At 38.5% G+C, this 20,848-nt stretch overlaps 1 protein-coding gene across 1 annotated transcript in view; it reads right to left on the reverse strand.

Moving 5' to 3' along the window:
- Window positions 1-20,848, reverse strand: part of dlgap1b (discs, large (Drosophila) homolog-associated protein 1b) — a 209,656-nt gene that overhangs the window by 113,479 nt on the left and 75,329 nt on the right. The window contains exons 3-5 of the mRNA XM_062991045.1: window positions 17,315-18,375; window positions 12,217-12,431; window positions 4,861-5,041 (exon numbers count right to left, since the gene is read on the reverse strand). Of these exons, the coding sequence (XP_062847115.1) occupies window positions 4,861-5,041; window positions 12,217-12,431; window positions 17,315-18,313 (1,395 nt within the window). The 5' untranslated portion in view covers window positions 18,314-18,375. The remainder of the gene's footprint in view (window positions 1-4,860; window positions 5,042-12,216; window positions 12,432-17,314; window positions 18,376-20,848) is intronic.

A 20,848-nucleotide genomic window follows, 5' to 3' on the forward strand; every position in this document is an offset into this window, starting at 1 on the left:
CTGTCAGGCTTAGCCAACAGTGCATGTTTTGGATGCCCAATCAGGTCAATAGCACTGCCTGGGATTTGAAACTGAAGAGCTTGAGATCTTAGCAGTGGTGGGCTTGTACATCTAACTGATGTGCCACCTAATTGCCCCTGACACCAGACCTGTAAGCAGTGCTTAACTACATGCATTAACATGAGTCATGCATTTCAAGTCTTACCTTTTACCTTTTATAAAAACTCAGATAATAACTGTCAAATGTCAAAATAATTTTGTAGAAAAATAGGTTGAAAAACACTATTCGTTCAAAACAGTTTTATAGTTAACAATTTCAACAAAAATGTTAACAGAAAAGCACAGCACAAGCCAAATATCATTAGACATACAGTAGTGTTAAAAATAATAGCAGTCCAGCAGTCCAACACCATTAACCTGATAAATCACTGTTTTTAGTAGAAATGCTATTTCTTCATAGCAAAAAATTGACTTGAAAGTGTAGTAGAGTAATGAAAACAAAACAAACCCAACAATTAGGACATGCATCCCACTCATTCTGAGTAATCTAAGCATTGATTGAAAGGGGGTTGTTCAAAATAATAGCAGTGAGGAGTTCAATTGGTGAAGTCATTCATTCTGCAGAAGAACGGGTGTCAGTTTTGGCCCTTATTTAAGGTAGGATGGTGGCAAATGTTGCACAGGTTGGTCATAGCGCATTTCCTTCTGAAATACTGGGGAAAATGAGTTGTTCCAGACATTGTTCTGATGAACAGCGTACTTTGATTAAAAAGTTGATTGTAGAGAGAAAAAACATACAGAGAAGTGCAGCAAATTATAGCCTGCTCAGCTAAAATGATCTCAAATGCCTTGAAGTGACAACCAAAACCTGAAAGATACGGAAGGAAGCGTGGAACTACTGTTCAATTGGATCGAAGATTAGCCAAAATAGCAAATACTCAGTCAATGATCACCTCCAGAAAGATCAAGGAACATCTAAATTTACCAGTGAGTACAGAAGATGATTAAGTGAAGCCAATTTACCAGCAAGAACTCCTTGCAAAGTCCCGTTGTTAAGAAAAAGACGTTTCCTGAATGGGTTAACATTTGCCAAGGAACACATTGACTGGTCCAAAGAGAAATGGCTCAACGTTTTGTGGACTGGTGAAAGCAAAATTGTTCTATTTGGGTCTAGTGGCCGTAGACAGTATGTCAGACGACCCCCAAGCACTGAATTCAAGCCAAAGTTCACTGTGAAGACAGTAAAGCACGGTGGTACAAAATGATGATATGGGGATGTTTATCATACCATGGTGTTACGCCTATTTATCGCATACGAGGGATCATGGATCAATTTAAATATATCAGAATACTTGAGGAGATCATGTTGCCCTATGTTGAAGAAGAAATGTCCTTAAAATGGGTGTTTCAACATGACAATGACCCAAAACATCTTGGTTACAGACAAACAAGATTGAGGTAATAGAGTGGCCAGCCCAATCTCCTGACTTCAATCCCATAGAGAACTTGTGGGCTGAAATCTGAAACGTGTTTTTTTGAGGCAAAACCCAAAATTGCAGAAGAACTGTGGAATGTAGTGTAATCATCCTGGACTGGAATACCTGTTCAGAGGTGCCAGAAGTTGGTTGACTCCATGCAACACAGATCTCGGAAACAATTGTTCTGCCACTAAATATTAGTTCAGTAATTTAAAGTAAAGTGAAACCTCAAACATTTTTTCATGTTATAGATACATTTTTTGAGTTTTTAAAGAAAAATGCTGGCACTGCTATTATTTTGAACAGCCTAATATTCATTTTTCTTAATTTTCTGTAAAGGATTGACACAAACTGACTAAATTTTGTTAATGTTTTGATTTAGAATTGAAAGTGTAGTATTTTCAGTGCATTTGCATTTATGGAAATAAAAGTTATTATAATGATTTTGTGCTTTATTCGCTTTTTTAAAATCACTGCTATTGATTGAACACCACTGTACAGTGGTACCTTGAAACTCAATGTCAAAAGGAGTTGAGTTTCAAGGTATTTTTCCCATAAGGATGTATGGGAAATCTGTTAATGTGTTCCATGGTCCCGTGGAACAGCATATATTTTAGGCTAATGTAAAATAGGGATGTTGTTTTTGACACTTACACACTGAAAATAACACAAATATAATATAAAAACACTGAAATACAATTAAAAACAGTTGAAAACCAATAAAAAATACAATAAAAGCTGCACTTTAGCTTAACTTTTTTTATTGTTTTCTTATGCTTCTTAATTAGTGGAGAGAACTTATAAGCAGTAATAAGTTACAATAAGGGAAGTGTCTTAGGTAAGAAGCATACTTGGGATACTAAGCAAGAAGTTGCTGTTATATCTGTTCTATTTTTAGGGACCAAAGAGGCCAACAAAGCCATCATTAAGAAACCTATTGAGAAGAAAAGACTACAGTAATAGCACTGCTCATGAAGTTTATTATTTAACCGAAATAGGTTTTGTAGGACAAAATTATTGTAAAAAGCATAAGCATGGTCAGGTATCCACATACTTTTGTTCTCCAGCAATGTAAAAGACTCACTACAAATGATCACAAACACTGGTTGCAGTTGTCACTGCTAAGGGTGGCACAAGCTGTTAGTCTGGTCTTTGGCTAGGTCACTTAAGGGCATTCAAAGATTCCAGTGTTGTTTTGGCTGTATGCTTTGGGTGAACTGTTGCCCCAGTTTGAACTTTTAATAAAGGATGTTACTGTATTTGGCTGCATTCATCCTTTTCTTAATTCTTACCCGTGCACCTGTCCCTAGCACTGCCAAGCTTCTTCCATTTAAAATTGATTGAAGCCACTTATAACCTTAAAATATTGTTTTGTATTCTTGCCTTGATCTACACCTTGCCACAATCTGACTCTGGCGTTTTACTGACAGTTCTTTGGACTTTATTTTTGTCCTGACAATGCAGTGTAACTTCCAAACTGTCCAATTGTTATGAAAAAGTCCCTATCTTATTCATGTCATGGACCATGAAATGAGCCTTTTGACGTATAATAATTGGTGTAAAATTCAAAATGTAAGGTTTGTGTTTAGTGATTTTAAATTTTTCATTCGTGCACCATTCAAGGTTTAGGTTAACATTCAACCGTTAAAGTAGGCTGTGCTGTGTATTGTAGCTTCCATTTACTCTATTACTAAATGTGTGAGTCTAATGTAAGTAGGACCCTAATTATGAGTTATCAAGAGTGATGGGTAAAATTTGCAATTCTGTTAATTTAAAATTAAACCCACAACACAAAGTGCACCAAAAGTCAAGGAGTGTTTCAGGACTAGTTCCTGAATCCACCGTATATATGTATTACATCTTGTGACCTTACATTCCACGTAATGTAAGCACGTTCTTTGCAGAATTATTTAAGCTTCTTTAAATTGGTCATACCTTCATTTTTTGAAGCCATACCCTAATTGACTCTGAGGTGTGTTTTGGGTCATTATCAGGTTGGAAGGTACAAATCATCTTACTGACAAAGGCTAGCAGATTTTGTACCAAAATTTTCAGTAGTATTTGTAGCTTTTCGTTTTTCTATCCAACTGAACTGGAGCCATTATTAAAAATGGATTATCAATATAAAATATTTTACAGTAATTTCAGTAATGTTTTGAGACTTCATATTCAAAAGGTTGTACATAAAACACACTTCTTAACAAAGTTTTATTTAGCTGTAGGTAAATCACTATCCATCATTTTTAATTCACATAAATGACTGTGTAAACATACAGATATGCCCACATTTATGTGTTTACCCACATCAGCCTAATATGCTTGCAGTCAAGAAGATACAACACAGTGCTCGGAGCTGAACATAAATTACCTACAATTCTAAATTGGGTAATATGTCAAATTTGTCATTTTAACTGTTACATTGTGTTTTTATTCACATGACCATTTACCAACATTTTGTCTGAAATAAATAAATGCAGTGCAATAAATTTCAATGCAAATACGCAATTGGCAATATATATATCAATGGCATCAGTTTAAAATACACACATACACACCTAGGAAAAAACAATGCAACTGGACTTTTATTGGAGTAAATCATCCAACAAAAATCAAAAGATCTTTGTAAGGCCCTGTCTGATTTAATCCTTTGAAATTCCCCTGACCTTCCATCACCTTATAAGCACCTACTTATGAGTGATGAGTTTATAATGAATACAAGTCATTCTTAACATTACGCTACTTTACTGTCCACATGCTCACACATACACACCCAGGTATCCTTTGAGTAAGATTTCTGTTCTGGATTGCAAACTGAGCTTTTTTTTGCTGTCATGATTAAATTATTTTCAGGAAACAGCAATAGACCACACACATACACTCACCCACACACAGAGACACACACAGAAGCTTCCAAACTTCTCTCAAACCCTGGAAACTAAAATTCCATCGCTCCGCCCTACCACAATAACATCAACACATTTTGGATAAATCTCCATCATATCTGAACTACAAATGTCCCAATGATAATATGTAGATTTATGTTTTTACATCCTTTATATTGTGTTTAGTAAATGATCAGAGACCATAAGTAAGCAGATGGACTGGTCTAATCCATTGGAATATGAAGTGAACCTAATTTTAAGCCAAAACAGTGACATGATGTTGGCACTGGCTGCTTGCCTACAAACCGGTTTTATTTTCAGTTCCCTCTGCACTTCTTTTATAGAGAGGAGACATTATATTGGGTGAATGAAGCATTTTAATACTGATCTAGGACCAGCTTTCTCTGACAAGCATCTAATCAGGCCTAAGTTCAAAATGTAGAGAAAACTGGCTTCAGTATTTTACAGCGAACTCCAAGTGAGAGGGGCGGAGGACAAACCTGGCTGATTGTGCTCATGGCTCGCATGTAGCTCTCATTACGTGAACGGAATTTGGGTGAGGACAGCAGGCCTGCTGGGTCCAGGCTGTCCAAACTGCGGTTGATGGACACCTCACTCACCGCTCGCAGGTAGCTGTGGCTCCGGATTTGCAGCTTGGGAGAGTGCGACTCAGTGCTGATCCTGGAAAAAGAAAAAATATGTTTTGTTCTGTTATTATTTGTTTTTTACATTTACTACCATAAAATATTCTATCAGTTTTATTTTTTTAGCTTCTTCATCAGTGTTTAGAACCTAAATGAGCTCAGCTACTGCAAAAGAAACATTAGGCACCATGAGTTAAAATTTAGACCAATCATTAATAATAGTAAAAAAAAAAGTAAATTACAACATACAACAATAATTTGGTAATTCTTTTTGACCTCCTTTACTTAACAGTACAGAGACAAGATTTTTTATATATTTTAACTAGTCAAAATAATTGTTTTTATAAATATATTGTCATTCTAAATGTGATGGCTGCAGAAGATTTTAAATCATTGTGGCAGTGGTACTGTTACAATATTTTTTCTATTTAACAACTTAATTATTTAGGAACTTCCCTAAAGAAGATCTCTAGACCTCAGCAAATGTTGCTCCAAAATGCATATATTCCAATCAACAATTGTGTAAGTTATCCATGCCATTGCCATCAACAAAATTTCAATTGTAGCAGCAACAAGGAATGTTTTAAGCATTTCCATTCTCAGACAAAGCCAATTGTCTCTGTGTGGGTACAGATGTGAACTACAAAGCTCAAGAGCAGTAGTGAGCTAGTGCATTAAATCCCAGTGCTACAGAACACTGGCTTTTTTAAGATCAAAAGGGGTTCTAGTTCACACCATTTTGAACATTTAATGTCATTCATTCAAATTAGCAGTTTAATGTTATGTTTAAATGTGTACATGTTTTAGGACCCAATGTAATTAATGTTGCAGAGAACATAGACAAAATCCAGAACTGAGTTACAGCTGCAATCGGAAATATTCAGCCTTCATCACCTTAAAAGGTTATTGTGACATGTAAAGAACTGAATGAAAATAAACAACAAGAACTGTCAGTAAACAGAGAACTAATATTTATTGATACATACAAGCATTTAAAAATTCCCTTTTGGTGCAATGTTTTCCTTTTTCAGCTTTTATGACAGCTCACTCGTTTTCATCATGGTTGCAACTTATCTTAAACATATATCTGTGTTGTTTATAAAACACACCACAGCTGAAGCAAATTATGGGTTATTACTGAATTCCAAGCAGTGTTGCCAACTCCTAGGTAAGGAAAGTAGCTATTGGCTGTCCTAAAAGTCGCTAGAAGTCGCTAAATGATGTAATTGTCTAATTTGCATAACCAATCAGCGGACCGTGATGTCACAAGTGGGCGTGTCACAGTGTAGCGGCTGTGAAACCACTATTGCGCTGTTCTTTCATATTTTAAGTTTATCTGATTACATTTGGACATTTTCAAAGTGATGAACTGTGTGATATGAGGCGGTAAAAGTGCCCTACACAGTACGGACAACGCTCAACATGAATGAAAACATGATGTTAAAACCCTAATAAACAAAAAAAATGAGTCGCGATAGTTATTCGATGCTTTTGCATGAATCTGTAACAACAGCACAAATGCTTGCACATAATCTACATGCTCCGCATTACTCCACATCACTACTCTTTACTTTCTTTAAGTAACGCCCACCGTTGATGACACGCACTTGGTTCCCAAACACTGGTGGAAACGCGGGTTGTGAGACTGACCGCCTGTGAGTGGAGGAGCTCACGGCAGCACCCACTGCTCATTGAGGACAGTAACTGCAGAACGATGTGTGCTTTCATGTCTGAGTCTCCAAAAGTCCCAAAAGTCTCCGATAACACCAGAAAAAGTCGCTAGATTTGTTGCTAGTCGCTTTTTTGAAAAAAAGTCACTAGAGGGGTCTGAAAACTTGCTAAATATAGCAACAAAGTCGCTAAGTTGGCAACACTGATTTCAAGTGGTTTGATCATGTTATAACCCAACTTTAGATCCCTAAAATCTCCAGGTTGACTAGTAATAGTGTTTTGCTGGGCTTTTAAAGCTCTTGAATCTTGTAGCTATGGTATGCTTACGATGGCTGATGCATGCGAAGTTACTGTAGGTCCATAGTCCATGTTCAGATTCTGCTTTAACCCTGAATAAATGACAAACGGACAATCCATGAGGGTTGCCAACTAAAGAGAGGGAAAGTTGTATTTGGAAGTCCAAAGTAAGATAATAGTTTAGGCCTGTGAAGAAAAAGTATGCAGGGCATATCTGTTTATTTGCAGGTTAATAGAAGGGAGGAGGAGTATCTGACTGGGAAACTAAAAAGACAAGCCAGCTGGAGGCACCAGTTTTGGGATGCAGTGACATAAGTGTCATGCTATGGAAGAGCTGTTTGACTGACAGGAGGTGTTTCAAGTGCTAAGGAATAATAGCAGTACTTCCATGTTTGTTTAAATGTATTAGATTTGGAAAGCGGCAAGGTCTTCTTGCTGTCTTGAATAAGGATATAGAAATGTAGAAAGCATTTTTACTTGAGTTAAAGAGTCTTAAGGTAATGAGGTGATGAAAAGATTTATTTATTTATATTTAAATGATTGGGATATGACTGGTAAGAAATAGAAAGTAAAGTAATCATGTAAAGTTTAGCAGAGATGGGCAAGTTAGAGACTTACAGTCAAGCCAGAAAGTCTGCACACCCCTTTCACCTTCTCCACATTTTATTATGTGACTCATTCTATAATAGATTGAGTTCTTTTTTTTGCCTCAAACATCTACACACAATGGCCAATAATTACGAAGTGAAAACAGGGTTTAGAAAATATGCAGATTTATTTTACTGACAAAAATTGTTTATTTAGGGGGTACATATCTGTACACATCCTTAGCCTAATACTTGGTTGGCAGCAATTACAGCTTTAAGGTGTCTTGGGAAAGAAGCTACGAGCTTGGCACACTTGTTTCTGGACATTTTTGCCCATTCCTCTTGGCATATCCTTGCATGATGCTGCCACTGCCATGCTTCACTGTAGGGATGGCATTAGCGAGGTGATGAGCGATGCCTGGTTTCCTCCAGACTTCCTGGATGGTTGATCTTCTGAAAGGTTCTCCCATCTCCACAAGGATACGCTGGAACTCCTGGAACCCCTCGGGTTCCTGCTCACCTCCCTGGCCAAGGCATGTCTTCCCCGATCGCTCAGTTTGGCCAGGCAGCCAGGTCTAAAAAGATTTTTGGTGGCTCAAAACTTCTTCCATTTACGAATGATGGTGGCCACTGTGCTCTTTGGGACCTGTAAAGCTGCAGCAATTTTTCTGTAGCCTTCTCCAGATCTATGCCTTGACACAATCCTGTTTCTGCGGTCTGCAGATAATTCCTTTGACCCCATGGCTTGGAGTTTGCTCTGATATGCACTGTCATGTGGGACCTTATATAGGCAGGTGTTGGCAATCTCCAATCATGTCCAATCAGTTGAATTTACCACAGGTGAACTCCAATTATATTGTAGAAACATCTCAAGCAGTATCAGTGAAAACAGAATGCACCTCAGCTCACATTTGGGTGTCATCAAAGGGTGTGCACACTTATGTACATATGATATTTTACATTTTGACTTTTAATAAATTAGCACAAATGTCTAAAAACCTGCTTTCACTTTGTCATTGAGGACTATTTTGTGTAGAATTTCGTGACAGAAAAAAGAACTCAATCTATTATAGAGTCCGTAATGTAATAAAACGTGGAGAAGGTGAAAGGGGTGTGCAGACTTTCCGGCATGACTGTAAGTCTTAGTTGCACTTAAGTGGCACAAAATAGATTTCAGACTTGACTTGCAGTTTATTCTTAATGACTCCTGACTTGACTTGGACTCATCAAAATTAATTTGTGAACAATAAGAATCTGTAACAGATGGGACCTGAACCCTGAAATGTTATGTTTTGTCTGGTCAACTTTATTTTATTTGTTAACATACATTCATTGCTGCATTTCAGCAACACATTTTAAAAAGTTGGGACGGTAAAGCATTTACCACTTTGTAATGTTGCAATTTCTTCTTACAACATTTAAAAGACATTTTGGCACAAAGGATACAAAGCGATGAAATGTTTCAGGTGTTATTTTGTCCCATTCTCCCTGCAAACAGGTATTAAGGTGTGCAACAGCACAGGGTTGTTGTTGTTGAGTTTTTATTTCAAAATTCTCCACACATTCTCTATTGGAGACAGGACTGCAGGCAAGACAGTTCAGTACTTGTATCCTCTTCTTCTGCAGCCATGACTTTGCAATGTACGCAGCATGTGTTTTTGCACTGTCTTGTTAAAAAATGCATGGACATTCCTGGAAAATGTCATCTTAAAGCAGCATATGTTGCTATAAAATCTCAACCTTTGTCAAGAGCACTAACACAACCCCATATCATTATAGACCCTGGGTTTTAGACTTGTTCCAGTCTGGATGGTCCTCTTAGTCTCTGAACAGGAACACATGGCATTCATTTCTTCCAAAAAAAAGAGACTGTCATGTTTTTTGGAGTAATAACTGTAAAGAAATGTGTAGAATTTAAAGAAAGAAATTGAAAAGAATGAATTACAGTTATATATATTGACTTGAGACTTATCTTGGGGCTAGAGTCCTTCGTGTCCCTAAAGACTCGTGATTTGACATGGACTATTTTGTGACTTGTGAACGTCTTTGTGGTTTAGCAATTTGAAGTTTGATCATTTGGATGCTAAATTTTTGAGTTAAATGAAGATCAGATGGAGGCCCCAAAGAAGGCAGCAATAGGAATGGAAAGAATCTTTTACTGTGGCTGCTGGTCCAGATTGTTCTTCAGCTGGGTTTATGAAGATTAGTCAGAGGAAATCTTGCTATATGAGACTGTGTGGGCTGTGGTGATGAGAACCTTGGGTAGGAATGGGTGGACTTTATTAATTTATAGTACCTTAAACAACAGAGGTCTTGAACAACCTGGCAGAGATCTATGTCTAAACCCAGGTCTAAATCCCACATGAGCAAGCCAGGGGCATGGTGGCAAGGAAAAACTGTTAGTTACACAAGGAATAAATCTTGAAAGAAAACAGGCTCAAAACCATTACTTTCTGCTTGACAGTAGATCATGGGTAAAGCTGTAATGGTAAGGCCATGAAACTGTAAGACTGGGAATATTAAGAAAAGCAGATCTATGAATATGATTAATAGGTGCGTACCAATAGTTTTGTCCATATAGTGTATATGCACATGGTGTAGCACAAAAATGTTAATTAAAATCCCTAGTTAGTGAATATACTAGGTTACTTAACATGCCGTTTTGTAAGCTATAGGAGCAGGGTTTTTTTTTTTTTTTTTTTAAAGTTTTTAAAACCTTGGAATGTCTAGGTGGGTTTACAGCATCAAGGAAAAAAAATTTGTGGATTTTAAGATGAAGTTGAGGCTGTCTGGTTCTTGGTCCAGGTGGCTCAGTATGATGAATGCAGAGCATTTTGAGATGACAGTACACTGAGACAGCTCAGTGGATCCATATGACAGATTCATGAATATTCCTTTGAGAAAATAGGAAGAACACGGGGTAGGTAATGAAAAAAAGCAGATTCTGAGAAATGTATTAAAGGCAAACTGGAGGTATTTAGGTGCTCTGGTAGTTTAATGGTAGTTTAAAGCTTAATTCACATTTCATTGCCTTAAAATGGTGTAGTTGCTGTGTTTAGTAAATAAACAGCTCTCTGTAAGAGCATTTTAAACTGTTAACTATTTTTTGCGTTGCCTTTAGATTTTTGTGATACTGGTTGATCATTGTATTATATAAAGTTGTTACTAATGGACTTAAAGATGTAGACACGCTCGAATAAATTGGGGTATGTTGGGATGGGTAGCGGTTAGGTAGGAAAAATAAGGTAGGGTTGTATAGTAAATAAGGTAGCTGATATTAGTATATCCGAGTATTCATTTTTTAAACTGGGCTGTTAATTAGGGGTTTTGAGATGACATGCAATGCTGGAAGACAGATGATTCTTCTTTGTGCTGGAGTATTTGTGCGTGGCTGTTTTGATGGGGTTGATGTGGAATGTAAAAATAGTACAAGTCATTATTTGTGGCCATTTTGGTGCTACTAATTACTGCATGACAGGAATGGCCCTTCCCTGACCCCTTAAAATATTGGATGATGTGAAGCTTGCTAAATAGAGGCTTCCCATGTGGCTAAAGAAGCAACGACGTCATCTCGGATGTGTTTTGCCAAGTACAGGTGTAGTGTCTGTATAAATATGTCATCGCATTGGGATGTCAAAAGCTGAAAGATATTGGCACATAGTTTGGGTTTTTTCTGAAAGTTTTGATATACATGAAGACCAGTGAGAAACAGTGGGCGCAAGGCGGAAACAGCCTGGAGAGGATCCGTCTCAGAGCCCCCCTCCTTTTCCCCCTCTCCCGCCAACATAGCCAATCATATCTGTGTAGACGCCTGACCAGCGGACAGCACCTCTTAAATTTGAACCTGAATCTCAGTGGTGGTGGGCTAGCTGAACAGATCACTGTGTCACCCGAGTGCCTTATTAACTATATTGTAATTAAATTATTGAATGCCTAAAAATATGTACACTGCATTATAAATTGCCTTTGTTTCTACAAAGATGTTAAATCATAACAACTCATAAAACCAAAAATTAAATTCCAAGTTTGTGTTGTTTGGATTTAATAATGCACATCAACCTCTCCAACACACTTAAACACACGTCCCTCTAAGTCATTTATGTTTTAATTATGAATGCAGCTTCTAAAATAGACTGTGGTTAATGCAGCAAAAACATTATTCATTCTTCACTGGACTAAGGGATGGTCCAGAAAGAGAGACAGAAGAGAGGGAGAGAGAGATGGCAAGTATAAGAGAGATGTGACACATAAAGAAAGCGGAAGAAATGTTAAAAAATATAGACAGGTTTTTTGTACTTTATTTAGGGATCTACTTTATTTAAATACATCATGAACTATTATAGGAAACATTTGTAAATAGCTAGTGGGCTAAAAGCAAGCAGCTCATCAAACTATAAATTATATGAAACTTAGGGCCATGATTATACCCATAAATACCTGATGTGACTACACACATGTACATACATTAGTCATCTTTGTAGGTAAACGGCCAGCTGATAGAAAAGCTGATATTCGAACTTAAGAATTAACTTACGCTCTCAGCACTGGTGGGCTAGCATGTTTTACCGCTGTACCTCCCGAGTGCTTGAAATCATGTTTTAAAATTCAGAGTTGAACACACAAACACAAATACACAAACATGCACACATACACTTACTTGAGTGTTGTCATCTCTGTAAGTGAGGGGTGTGTTGCCTTCAGGTAGCTTGCTCTTCGTGTCTGAGCCTTTGGTGAAGGAACAGGACTACAGTCTGAATCTCCGCTGTCCTCCTCTGCCATAGCCTTTATGTAACTGCCACTTCGCATCCGCCGACATGGGATCTCATCATCCCGGCCAAAAGCAGAGAAGCCACTCCACTCATCCTGGGGTACCTTCAGTGACACAGGGAGAAAGAGAAAAATTTATTTTAATATTTCCATTATATACAAAGCAGAACAAAACTTCTTTAAACTACTGTAAAACCTTTTTTAACCCTAACAAGGACAAACAGTTTGTTTAGACCACCATAGTGCATAGGAGACTATGAAAAAAATGTAAATCACAAAAAGCATCTCATCACACCTGCAACTGAACAAAACACCTTTAATTTGTTTTAAAAATTGATTAATGTTTTATTGCTGTATTCCATATTGTCCTTATTGCTGACATATTTCTCACAGCCAATCATGAGAAGTTATGTTATTGTTAGCTTGGTTCTCAAATTGGTTATAACAAAAAGTCATAAAGACCACCACACACTTTTTTATTACACAGTTACAGTTTTATGAGTTCAGGATCATTAGTAGGGTCAACAACTGTCATCAAGTATTTTACACCAAAAAAAGATCAAACAACTAGTTACTCAGTACTTAACACCTATATCTTCGTAAACTATGTTTACCACAACTGCACCCCTCTAAGAAAGGCTGCACAAACACTCAAGTACAAAACCCCTGTCTTAGACACAAAGACACCCTCACCTCTTTAAAATGAATCACAATCATTTCACATATTCATCTGTGCTTCACCCAGATTCCTCCACTAGCGTCACTGCTCACTCTCAGAACTAGGAAGTCAGGAGCTCTAATGCCAGTGCTAATGTGGGTGGCATGATAATTGTACTAGAGAGCCATTTGTTTGAAATACTTTGTTATTTTACACACACCTTACAAAATGTGGAATCCAGCAATCTGTCTCTTTTATCAAAAAGCAAAGGGTAAAAAAGTAGGACAGAGCATCTGCAACAAAGAGCACTTGTTCCAGGAGAAAGCAAAGGATCAACTTTCTAAAGACGAGAGTTTTTAAAAGAGTAGATGGATGTCAGTTAAAAGGAAGGGAGAGTAAAAGAGAAAATCAAGTCTCTGAATGGTCACTTTATTCTCTGGAAGTCCTTGTTGCTAGAGTAACAACCCTGACCTTAGTTTCAGTAATGAGCAGATGCTAGCAGTGTCACAGTGAAACATCTTTTGTAGTTTTCTAATCTAAAAGCTTCATTTGCATAAATTATTCTACTTCTCTGGAAGAATCTACTCTCTTTGGGATTCCTGAACTTTCACGTACTCCAATAGTAATGGCTTGAGTCTTCTTTATGCAACATTGCCGAAGCAAAAACAAGAGAATCAATCCATAAACCCCAACTGGTAACATAGTATAAGCATCTCTTGAGCGTTTAACCTATGGGCATCTGTTTATCCTGGTAAAGTACTATGTAAAACAGTTTATTCTGGGTGTGTAATACAAATATTTGTTTTTGCTGATTAAAAAGTAAAGTCTGTTTACACAGTTAGATTTGTTCATGCAGTACAGTAATATGTTTATGCACATGATTAATTTTTGTAAACTACTAATAATTTTTATTTAGGCTAATGCCAAAGTAAGAACTCTTTATTTTTTAAATATATTTTGTTTATGCATTTTCTCCCCTTTTTCTCCCGACTTTTTAGCGCGTCCAACTGCGGTTGCATCATGCTTCCTCTCCACTAATGCCGGCCCCGGCTCTGATTGAGGAGAACAAGGCTAACCCACGCGCCCTCCGACACATCAGCAGCAGCCGTATGCATTTTGTCACCCACACCAGATGAGATCAGCTGCGGACCAGCTATGTGTACAGAGAGACAAACCCTGATCTGCACTCTTTTGCCGTCTCTGTGCAGGCGCCATCAATCAGCCAGCAGAGATCGTAGTTGCATCAGTTATGAGAGAGTCCCTATCCGGCTTAACCCACCCCTATATAAACAACAGGTCAATCGTTGGTCATGTGGCTGCTCAGCCCAGCCGGCAGGCAGAGCCGAGACTCGATACGATGTATTCAAGATCCCAGCTCTGGTGTGCTAGCGTGTGTTTTTACCGGCATTGTAAGAAATTTTTAACAGGTTGATCATTTGATCATTTGTTCATGCTGGTAGTGTAAAGAGATACTATAGTATATCTTAACACTGGAAACATAGCGTTAACAGCTTAAATTTTTTTCACTAGTGAAATAATGCTGGCATATGTTAACGCTGGTAGCACATTATGGCCATCTGTTCATGATAGTGACACAGTATGACTAATTGTGTTAGAAGTCTATTTATACAAAAACAGTGAAGTTATTTGTGTGTAGCTTTTGCATAGAATGGCTGTTTTGCTTTTAGGACAGGAGGATATGTTTATTCTGATGATGTTACAGTCAACTGTTAATGCTAGAGATTTGATGTTAACTGTTAAAGCTTGTGAATTATATATACAAGACAGTGTGGACATCAGTTTATGGTAGTGTGCCCAAGAAAAAAAATAATCTATCCAAACTAAAACAATGCATCAATTAAAAAAAGCACACAGTAGGGTTTTTTAGTTGATACTAAAGAAGTTGTTTTGCAGTTCTTTATTGTTTGAACTGTACATCAAGATATTTAGTATTATTGCTTATAATGCTCAATTAAGCTTCTAGACAAGTCAGTGATGGTTCCGTGTATAGGACATTGAGCTACAGATCTAACCCATTTTTGATTTTTGCAAAATGTTACCTACTTGCTTTCTAGAGAGATTAGCAACAGTGTGGAATTTTCTTTATCTGAAAATGTGTTCTTCCTGTGTACTGATTAACAACGAGTTCTTAGAAATACTTTCGTAAACTTACTTTGTAATTTGCTTTGTGTTGGGGCACAACTTTGTATAATTTATCTTTTATATAGGACAAAGCACTTCTACACACACAACCCCAATCTCAACAACTGAAACAACTGACTAAAATGTTTACTTCTGTCAAATTTGCTTTTTTAATGTCTGGCTCAACAGGGTTGAGGGGTTGACAAATGTCTTTTTCGACTCTTTTTGCTGTAAAGCAACAACATTACCCCCTATTCTATTTAAGTATGAAACCACCTATACAGGTCTCGCTTTTCTCCAACCATCCCTATATACATGTATTTTTCTATTCCCTCACACTCTTCTATTATCTTTTTGAACACGTACACCTTTGTTACTTCATGTCCTCATCATCTCCTCTCCATCCTCTCTCTGTTGTAAGTTTCTGCACTGTGCCTTTTGTCTAAACGCTTCTTGAGAATTCTAGACTTCTGTATGAATATCTCTAATATTTTTCTACAATTCTGTCATTTCTTTTCTGCAATTGCAAACAAAATGATTTAAACCCCATTGCAAATTAGGTTTCTTATCAAAATGCATGAACTTTCAGTTGTTTGCAATAAACCAATCAAACAAAAACAATTTAAATAGCTAATAAATAACACAACTAACAAGTTGCTTCTCCAGATTCAACACACTTTAGTACTTAGTAGAGCACCCTTTTGCTGTTTTAACCAGCTGCAAACATGAAGCATAGCCAGATATCAGCTTGTAGATTCGTTCCTGAGGAATCTTAGTCATTCCTTATGGACAACGGCCTCCAGTTTATACTCAAAATCATTCAAATCCCACCAAAGATTTTCAGACTACTTTTTAGTCAGGTGACTGTGATGGCCACTCCAAAATCATCCAGGACTTCTTTTGAAACTAAGTCTTTGTGGGCTTTAAGGTACGCTTGGGATTACAGCCCAGCTGAAAAATTCAATCACGCCCAAGCTTCAGCTTCCTTGGGATTACTGTCCTGCTGGAAGGTTCAGTGACGCCCAAGCTTCAGCTTTTTCAGAAAAGGCATAACTTTTTTTCTAGGACTTCCTGATACTTTTAATCTGTCTTGCTCTCCACACACTGCAGGTTTCTACTACCAGAGGAAGCAAAGCAGCCCCAGAGCATCACCAAGCCCCCAACGTGCTTTACTGTAGGCTGGGTCTTTTATTTAGCATTTGCTTCTTTTTGCCTCCTTTAGACATACTGCTGATACATAGGCCTGAAAAGTTCTACAGAATAGAATCCCAAAACATCTTTGGCTTATTAAAATGGTTTGAGCATTTTGGAGCCAATATTTCTTGTGCTTTAGGGTCAGTAGAGGTGTACATCTTGAAGTTCAGGCATGTAAACCTTCACTGTTCAGTATGTGCTTTACTGTGCAAACTGCAAGACTTTTGCAGTTACTCAAGGGTTTTTGACCACATGCCTCCTCATGAATCTAGTGGCAGCCAGTGATAGCTTCTTCTTTCTGCCACATCCAGGTAGTGTAGCCAGTTTTCCTTTAAATTAAAATTTGGTAACTATGCTTCCACATGCATTTCTAGAAACATTTGGTGCCTTTGCTATCTTTTAGTAACCTATTCCTTGTTTGTGCAGGGCAATTATCTGCTCTTATAACTTCTTGGACAACTTCCTTGACATGGCCATATTTCTAACATGTAATCAAACGTCACAGTCAACAAACCCCTAGTCAGTCTAGGTATAAGTTCTGTCTCAGGTACACCTGATGCAAACCCTTAATTAGTTGCATCAGGTGTGTTTGAGACACCTGATTTGCAAATGGTGCTCTTATGTGAAATTCTGTTCACGGAACCGAATAATGAAAAGTGGCATTTTGTGTTGAATTTGGAGTTAAGTTAGGCTATTTAAATTGTTCTTGTTTAATTTTTTTGCAAACAGGTAAATGCTTGCAATGAGGGTTGAATACGTTTGATTGCAACTGTCCACAAAGAGCAACACATATCATATGCCCAATCAATGACAGTGGTTTCAAAATCCACATTAACAATAAATAAAGATGCATTTGATGGAGAGACATAGGGCACCTTAAAGGATGCCTGTTTAACTAACATCTTCTGCTGATGATGGAGATGCAGATGACAGTGGAAATGATGATGACAACGATGAGGATGATGACAACGTCAGTACATGCTAACTGTCCTACCTGAAGGAACTGGCAGGTGCGCCCCTGCTGGCAGGTCTGTGTATTGACTAGCGCTTTATCGATATTCACCCCCTTTTGGTAGACCTCCCGGGCCCTGCTCACCGTCAGTGTGCTGGACCAGGAGCTCTTCTTCACTAGTGGCCCAGATTGCTCCATCCTTTCTGGCCCTGGCAATGCCAATGTGTTTACTGATGGTGCTAGGCAGGTGGAACATCTGCCTAAATCATTATTGCTTTGTGAGGTCTTCAGAGACATTCTTCCTGTTCCAAGTGTATTGTATGCATGCTCCATAACGTAGTGAGACTGTGACTTGTGTGGGCGCCGACCCATTGTCATGACTCCCAAAGGTTGGCAGTGCTGGAAGGGGTAGACTTCTCTGTCCAGCACGTCATCTGAACTCCAGTAGCCAGAGGCAGGTGAGCGGGCATGAGGTTTGAGCTCTGAGCGACTGTGTTCCTTGCTCTTGGACCTCTTGGTGGTATGTGTGCCCTGCAGGAGGGCCATGTTTGGGTGGGAGGCAGCATTGGGTGTGGATTTCACAGGTGAATTGGGCAAGGCAGGATCACTGGCATCAAGGCCACGTTGTCCAGGTCCCTCTAGCGAGTGAGACTTGGTGAAGAGTTTTTGAACAGAGTGAACAAGGTTGCGGATACGGCCCGGACTATCACTGCGCTGGTGTTCCAGTGCCACTGTACGTTTGTACTGCAGTGTGTGGAAGCCATCTCTTTTCAGTGGTCGCTGGACAGGAGCCATTACGGTGCATTCGCCATGCCGTGAGCCATAGTGACGGCGTGGAAATGTGCTGCTGGCCAAGTCAACTTCACAGTTGGAGTACTGGGCATGGTCTGCACAGTGGGCGTGGTCTGTGGTGAGACTATCTCCCTGATTAAACGGATGTGGGTGTCTGTCTTGACGCAGCGCCAGAGAATCATAGGATGGGTCACGGCATGTGAGTGTGTTGTGGTGACTCTGGCTGGAGGACAAGCGTTTCATCGTCATCTTGACACCCACCTGCCCTCCTTGAACCCCCTTGGCCACAAGCACTTATCCTACACACCAGTCTACCAAGAAAGAGAGAGACAGAAAGAAAGAGAGAGAGAGATAGATAAATGAAGGTAGAGAGTAAGAGGTGAGTAGATATACTCAGAGTAAGATATAGGAAAATAAAGAAAACAAGGAAAATGTAAAGAGATGAACAAGCAAAAAAGGAAATGTGGAAACACACCGAGAAAACAACAACAAACAGACAAATAAAGTAAGAGAGTGAGAGAGAAAGGAAGAGAAAAAAGAAAATAAACATAAGATTATTTTTAGTGTGTTCTGCATGTTCAGTTATTCCATACACACAAACATTTCAGAGCTAATTATAATGTGATAGATATTCTTAGGGAGTAAGCTATAATGTGTTTGTCAGTAATGAAGACACATTTGCACAATAAAGTTTTGTATTTCATCTTTAAAGTTCCCTAAACATTCTTCATTTCAATGTGTCAATGTGGTGAATCTGGTAAAAAAACTAAAAAAACAAACAACAATCAGCGACAGTATTCAAGTGGCAGAGAGAGAGGCACAGACAGATTCTCTCTTGGATTATGTCGACCTTGACTTTACTGCCTTTATGTTCATTGGGATCCCAGAGACCCCAGTGTTGGGTGGGTAAATAATATTACATTAAGCTAAAATTAACCAAACTGATTAACCAAATTAACCAGAGAGAGAGGTGAGAGAGATTTTTTTAAGTGTGTGTGTGTGTGTGTGTGTGTGTCAGCTGTACATTCAACACCAGACAAAAACTTAAAACATATGAAAATCTATTGCCTTTACATTCTAGCTGGGGTCTCTGAGACCCCAAACAGAAGTGCATAAATTAGTGGGTGTTTGAAATACAGTATCAATATAAAATATTGTTTATTTGCATTTTCCATAAAATTAGGAAAAGTCATGAAGTATTAAGCTTATTAAAAAAGGCTAAGGATATTTTGTGAGCTGTTAACAAGGCTCAGGGACCCCAAGAAATTTACTCACTATTTATCCATATTAATATTTCTAATATTTCTAATATTTCGTTGGACCACCTTTAGCTTTGATTACAGCACACATTCGCTGTGGCATCATTTCCACAAGCTTCTGCAATGTCACAACATTTATTTCTGTCCAGAGTTGCATTAATTTTTCCCCTAGATCTTGTATTGATAATGGGAGATTTGGACCACTGCGCAAAGTCTTCTCCAGCACATCCCAAAGATTCTCAATGGGGTTCAGGTCTGGACTCTGTGGTGGCCAATCCATGTGTGAAAATGATGTCTCATGCTCCCTGAACCACTCTTTCACAATTTAAGCCCGATGAATCCTGGCATTGTCATCTTGGAATATACCCGTGCCATCAGGGAAGAAAAAATCCATTGATGGAATAACCTGGTCGTTAAGTATATTTAGGTAGTCAGCTGACCTCATTCTTTGGGCACATAACTAGGTTGCTGAACCTAGACCTGACCAACTGCAGCAACCCCAGATCATAGCACTGCCCCCACAGGCTTGTACGGTAGGCACTAGGCATGATGGGTGCATCACTTCAGCTGCCTCTCTTCTTACCCTGATGCGCCCATCACTCTGGAACAGGGTAAATCTGGACTCATCAGACCGTTTTTGCCGGTTAGCCTCACTGACAAGTGGTTTCCTTAAGGCTACACAGCTGTTTAGTCCCAATCCCTTGAGTTCCCTTTGCATTGTGCGTGTGGAAATGCTCTTACTTTCACTATTAAACATATCCCTTGTTCTACTAGTTCTACTGTAGTTTTTCTACGATTTGATTTCACCAAACATTTAAGTGATCGCCGATCACGATCATTCACGATCATTTTTTTCTGACCACATTCCTTCCTTAAAGATGATGTTTCCCCACTGTCCTTCCACTTTTTAATAATGCGTTGGACAGTTCTTAACCCGATTTTAGTAGTTTCAGCAATCTCCTTAGATGTTTTCTCTGCTTGATGCATGCCAATAATTTGACCCTTCTGAAACAGATTAACATCTTTTCCATGACCACAGGATGTGTCTTTCAACATGGTTGTTTAACAAATGAGAAGCTACTCACTGCATCAGTTAGGGTTAAATAACTTGTTGCCAGCTGAAACATAATCACCCATGCAGTAATTATCCAATTTGCTTAGTTAAATCCAAGTGGTGACCTTTTTTTTTGGCCAGGCAGTGTATTAAGACCCTTACCTTATACCAAACTGTGTTGTAGAATTGTATTTGGATATACACCAATCAGCCATAACATTAAAACCACCTCATTGTTTCTGCACACATTGTCCATTTTATCAGACCCACTTACCATATAGGAGCACTTTGTAGTTTTACAATTACTGACTGTACTCTACATACCTTTTTAGCCTGCTTTCACCCTGTTCTTCAATGGACAGGCCCCCCATAGGACCACCACAGAGCAGGTATTATTTAGGTGGTGGATTATTCTCAGCACTGCAGTGACAATGACATGGTGGTGGTGTGTTAGCGTGTATTTTGCTGGTA

Source organism: Trichomycterus rosablanca, chromosome 3, assembly GCF_030014385.1.
Source record: "Trichomycterus rosablanca isolate fTriRos1 chromosome 3, fTriRos1.hap1, whole genome shotgun sequence".
Taxonomy (NCBI): domain Eukaryota; kingdom Metazoa; phylum Chordata; class Actinopteri; order Siluriformes; family Trichomycteridae; genus Trichomycterus; species Trichomycterus rosablanca.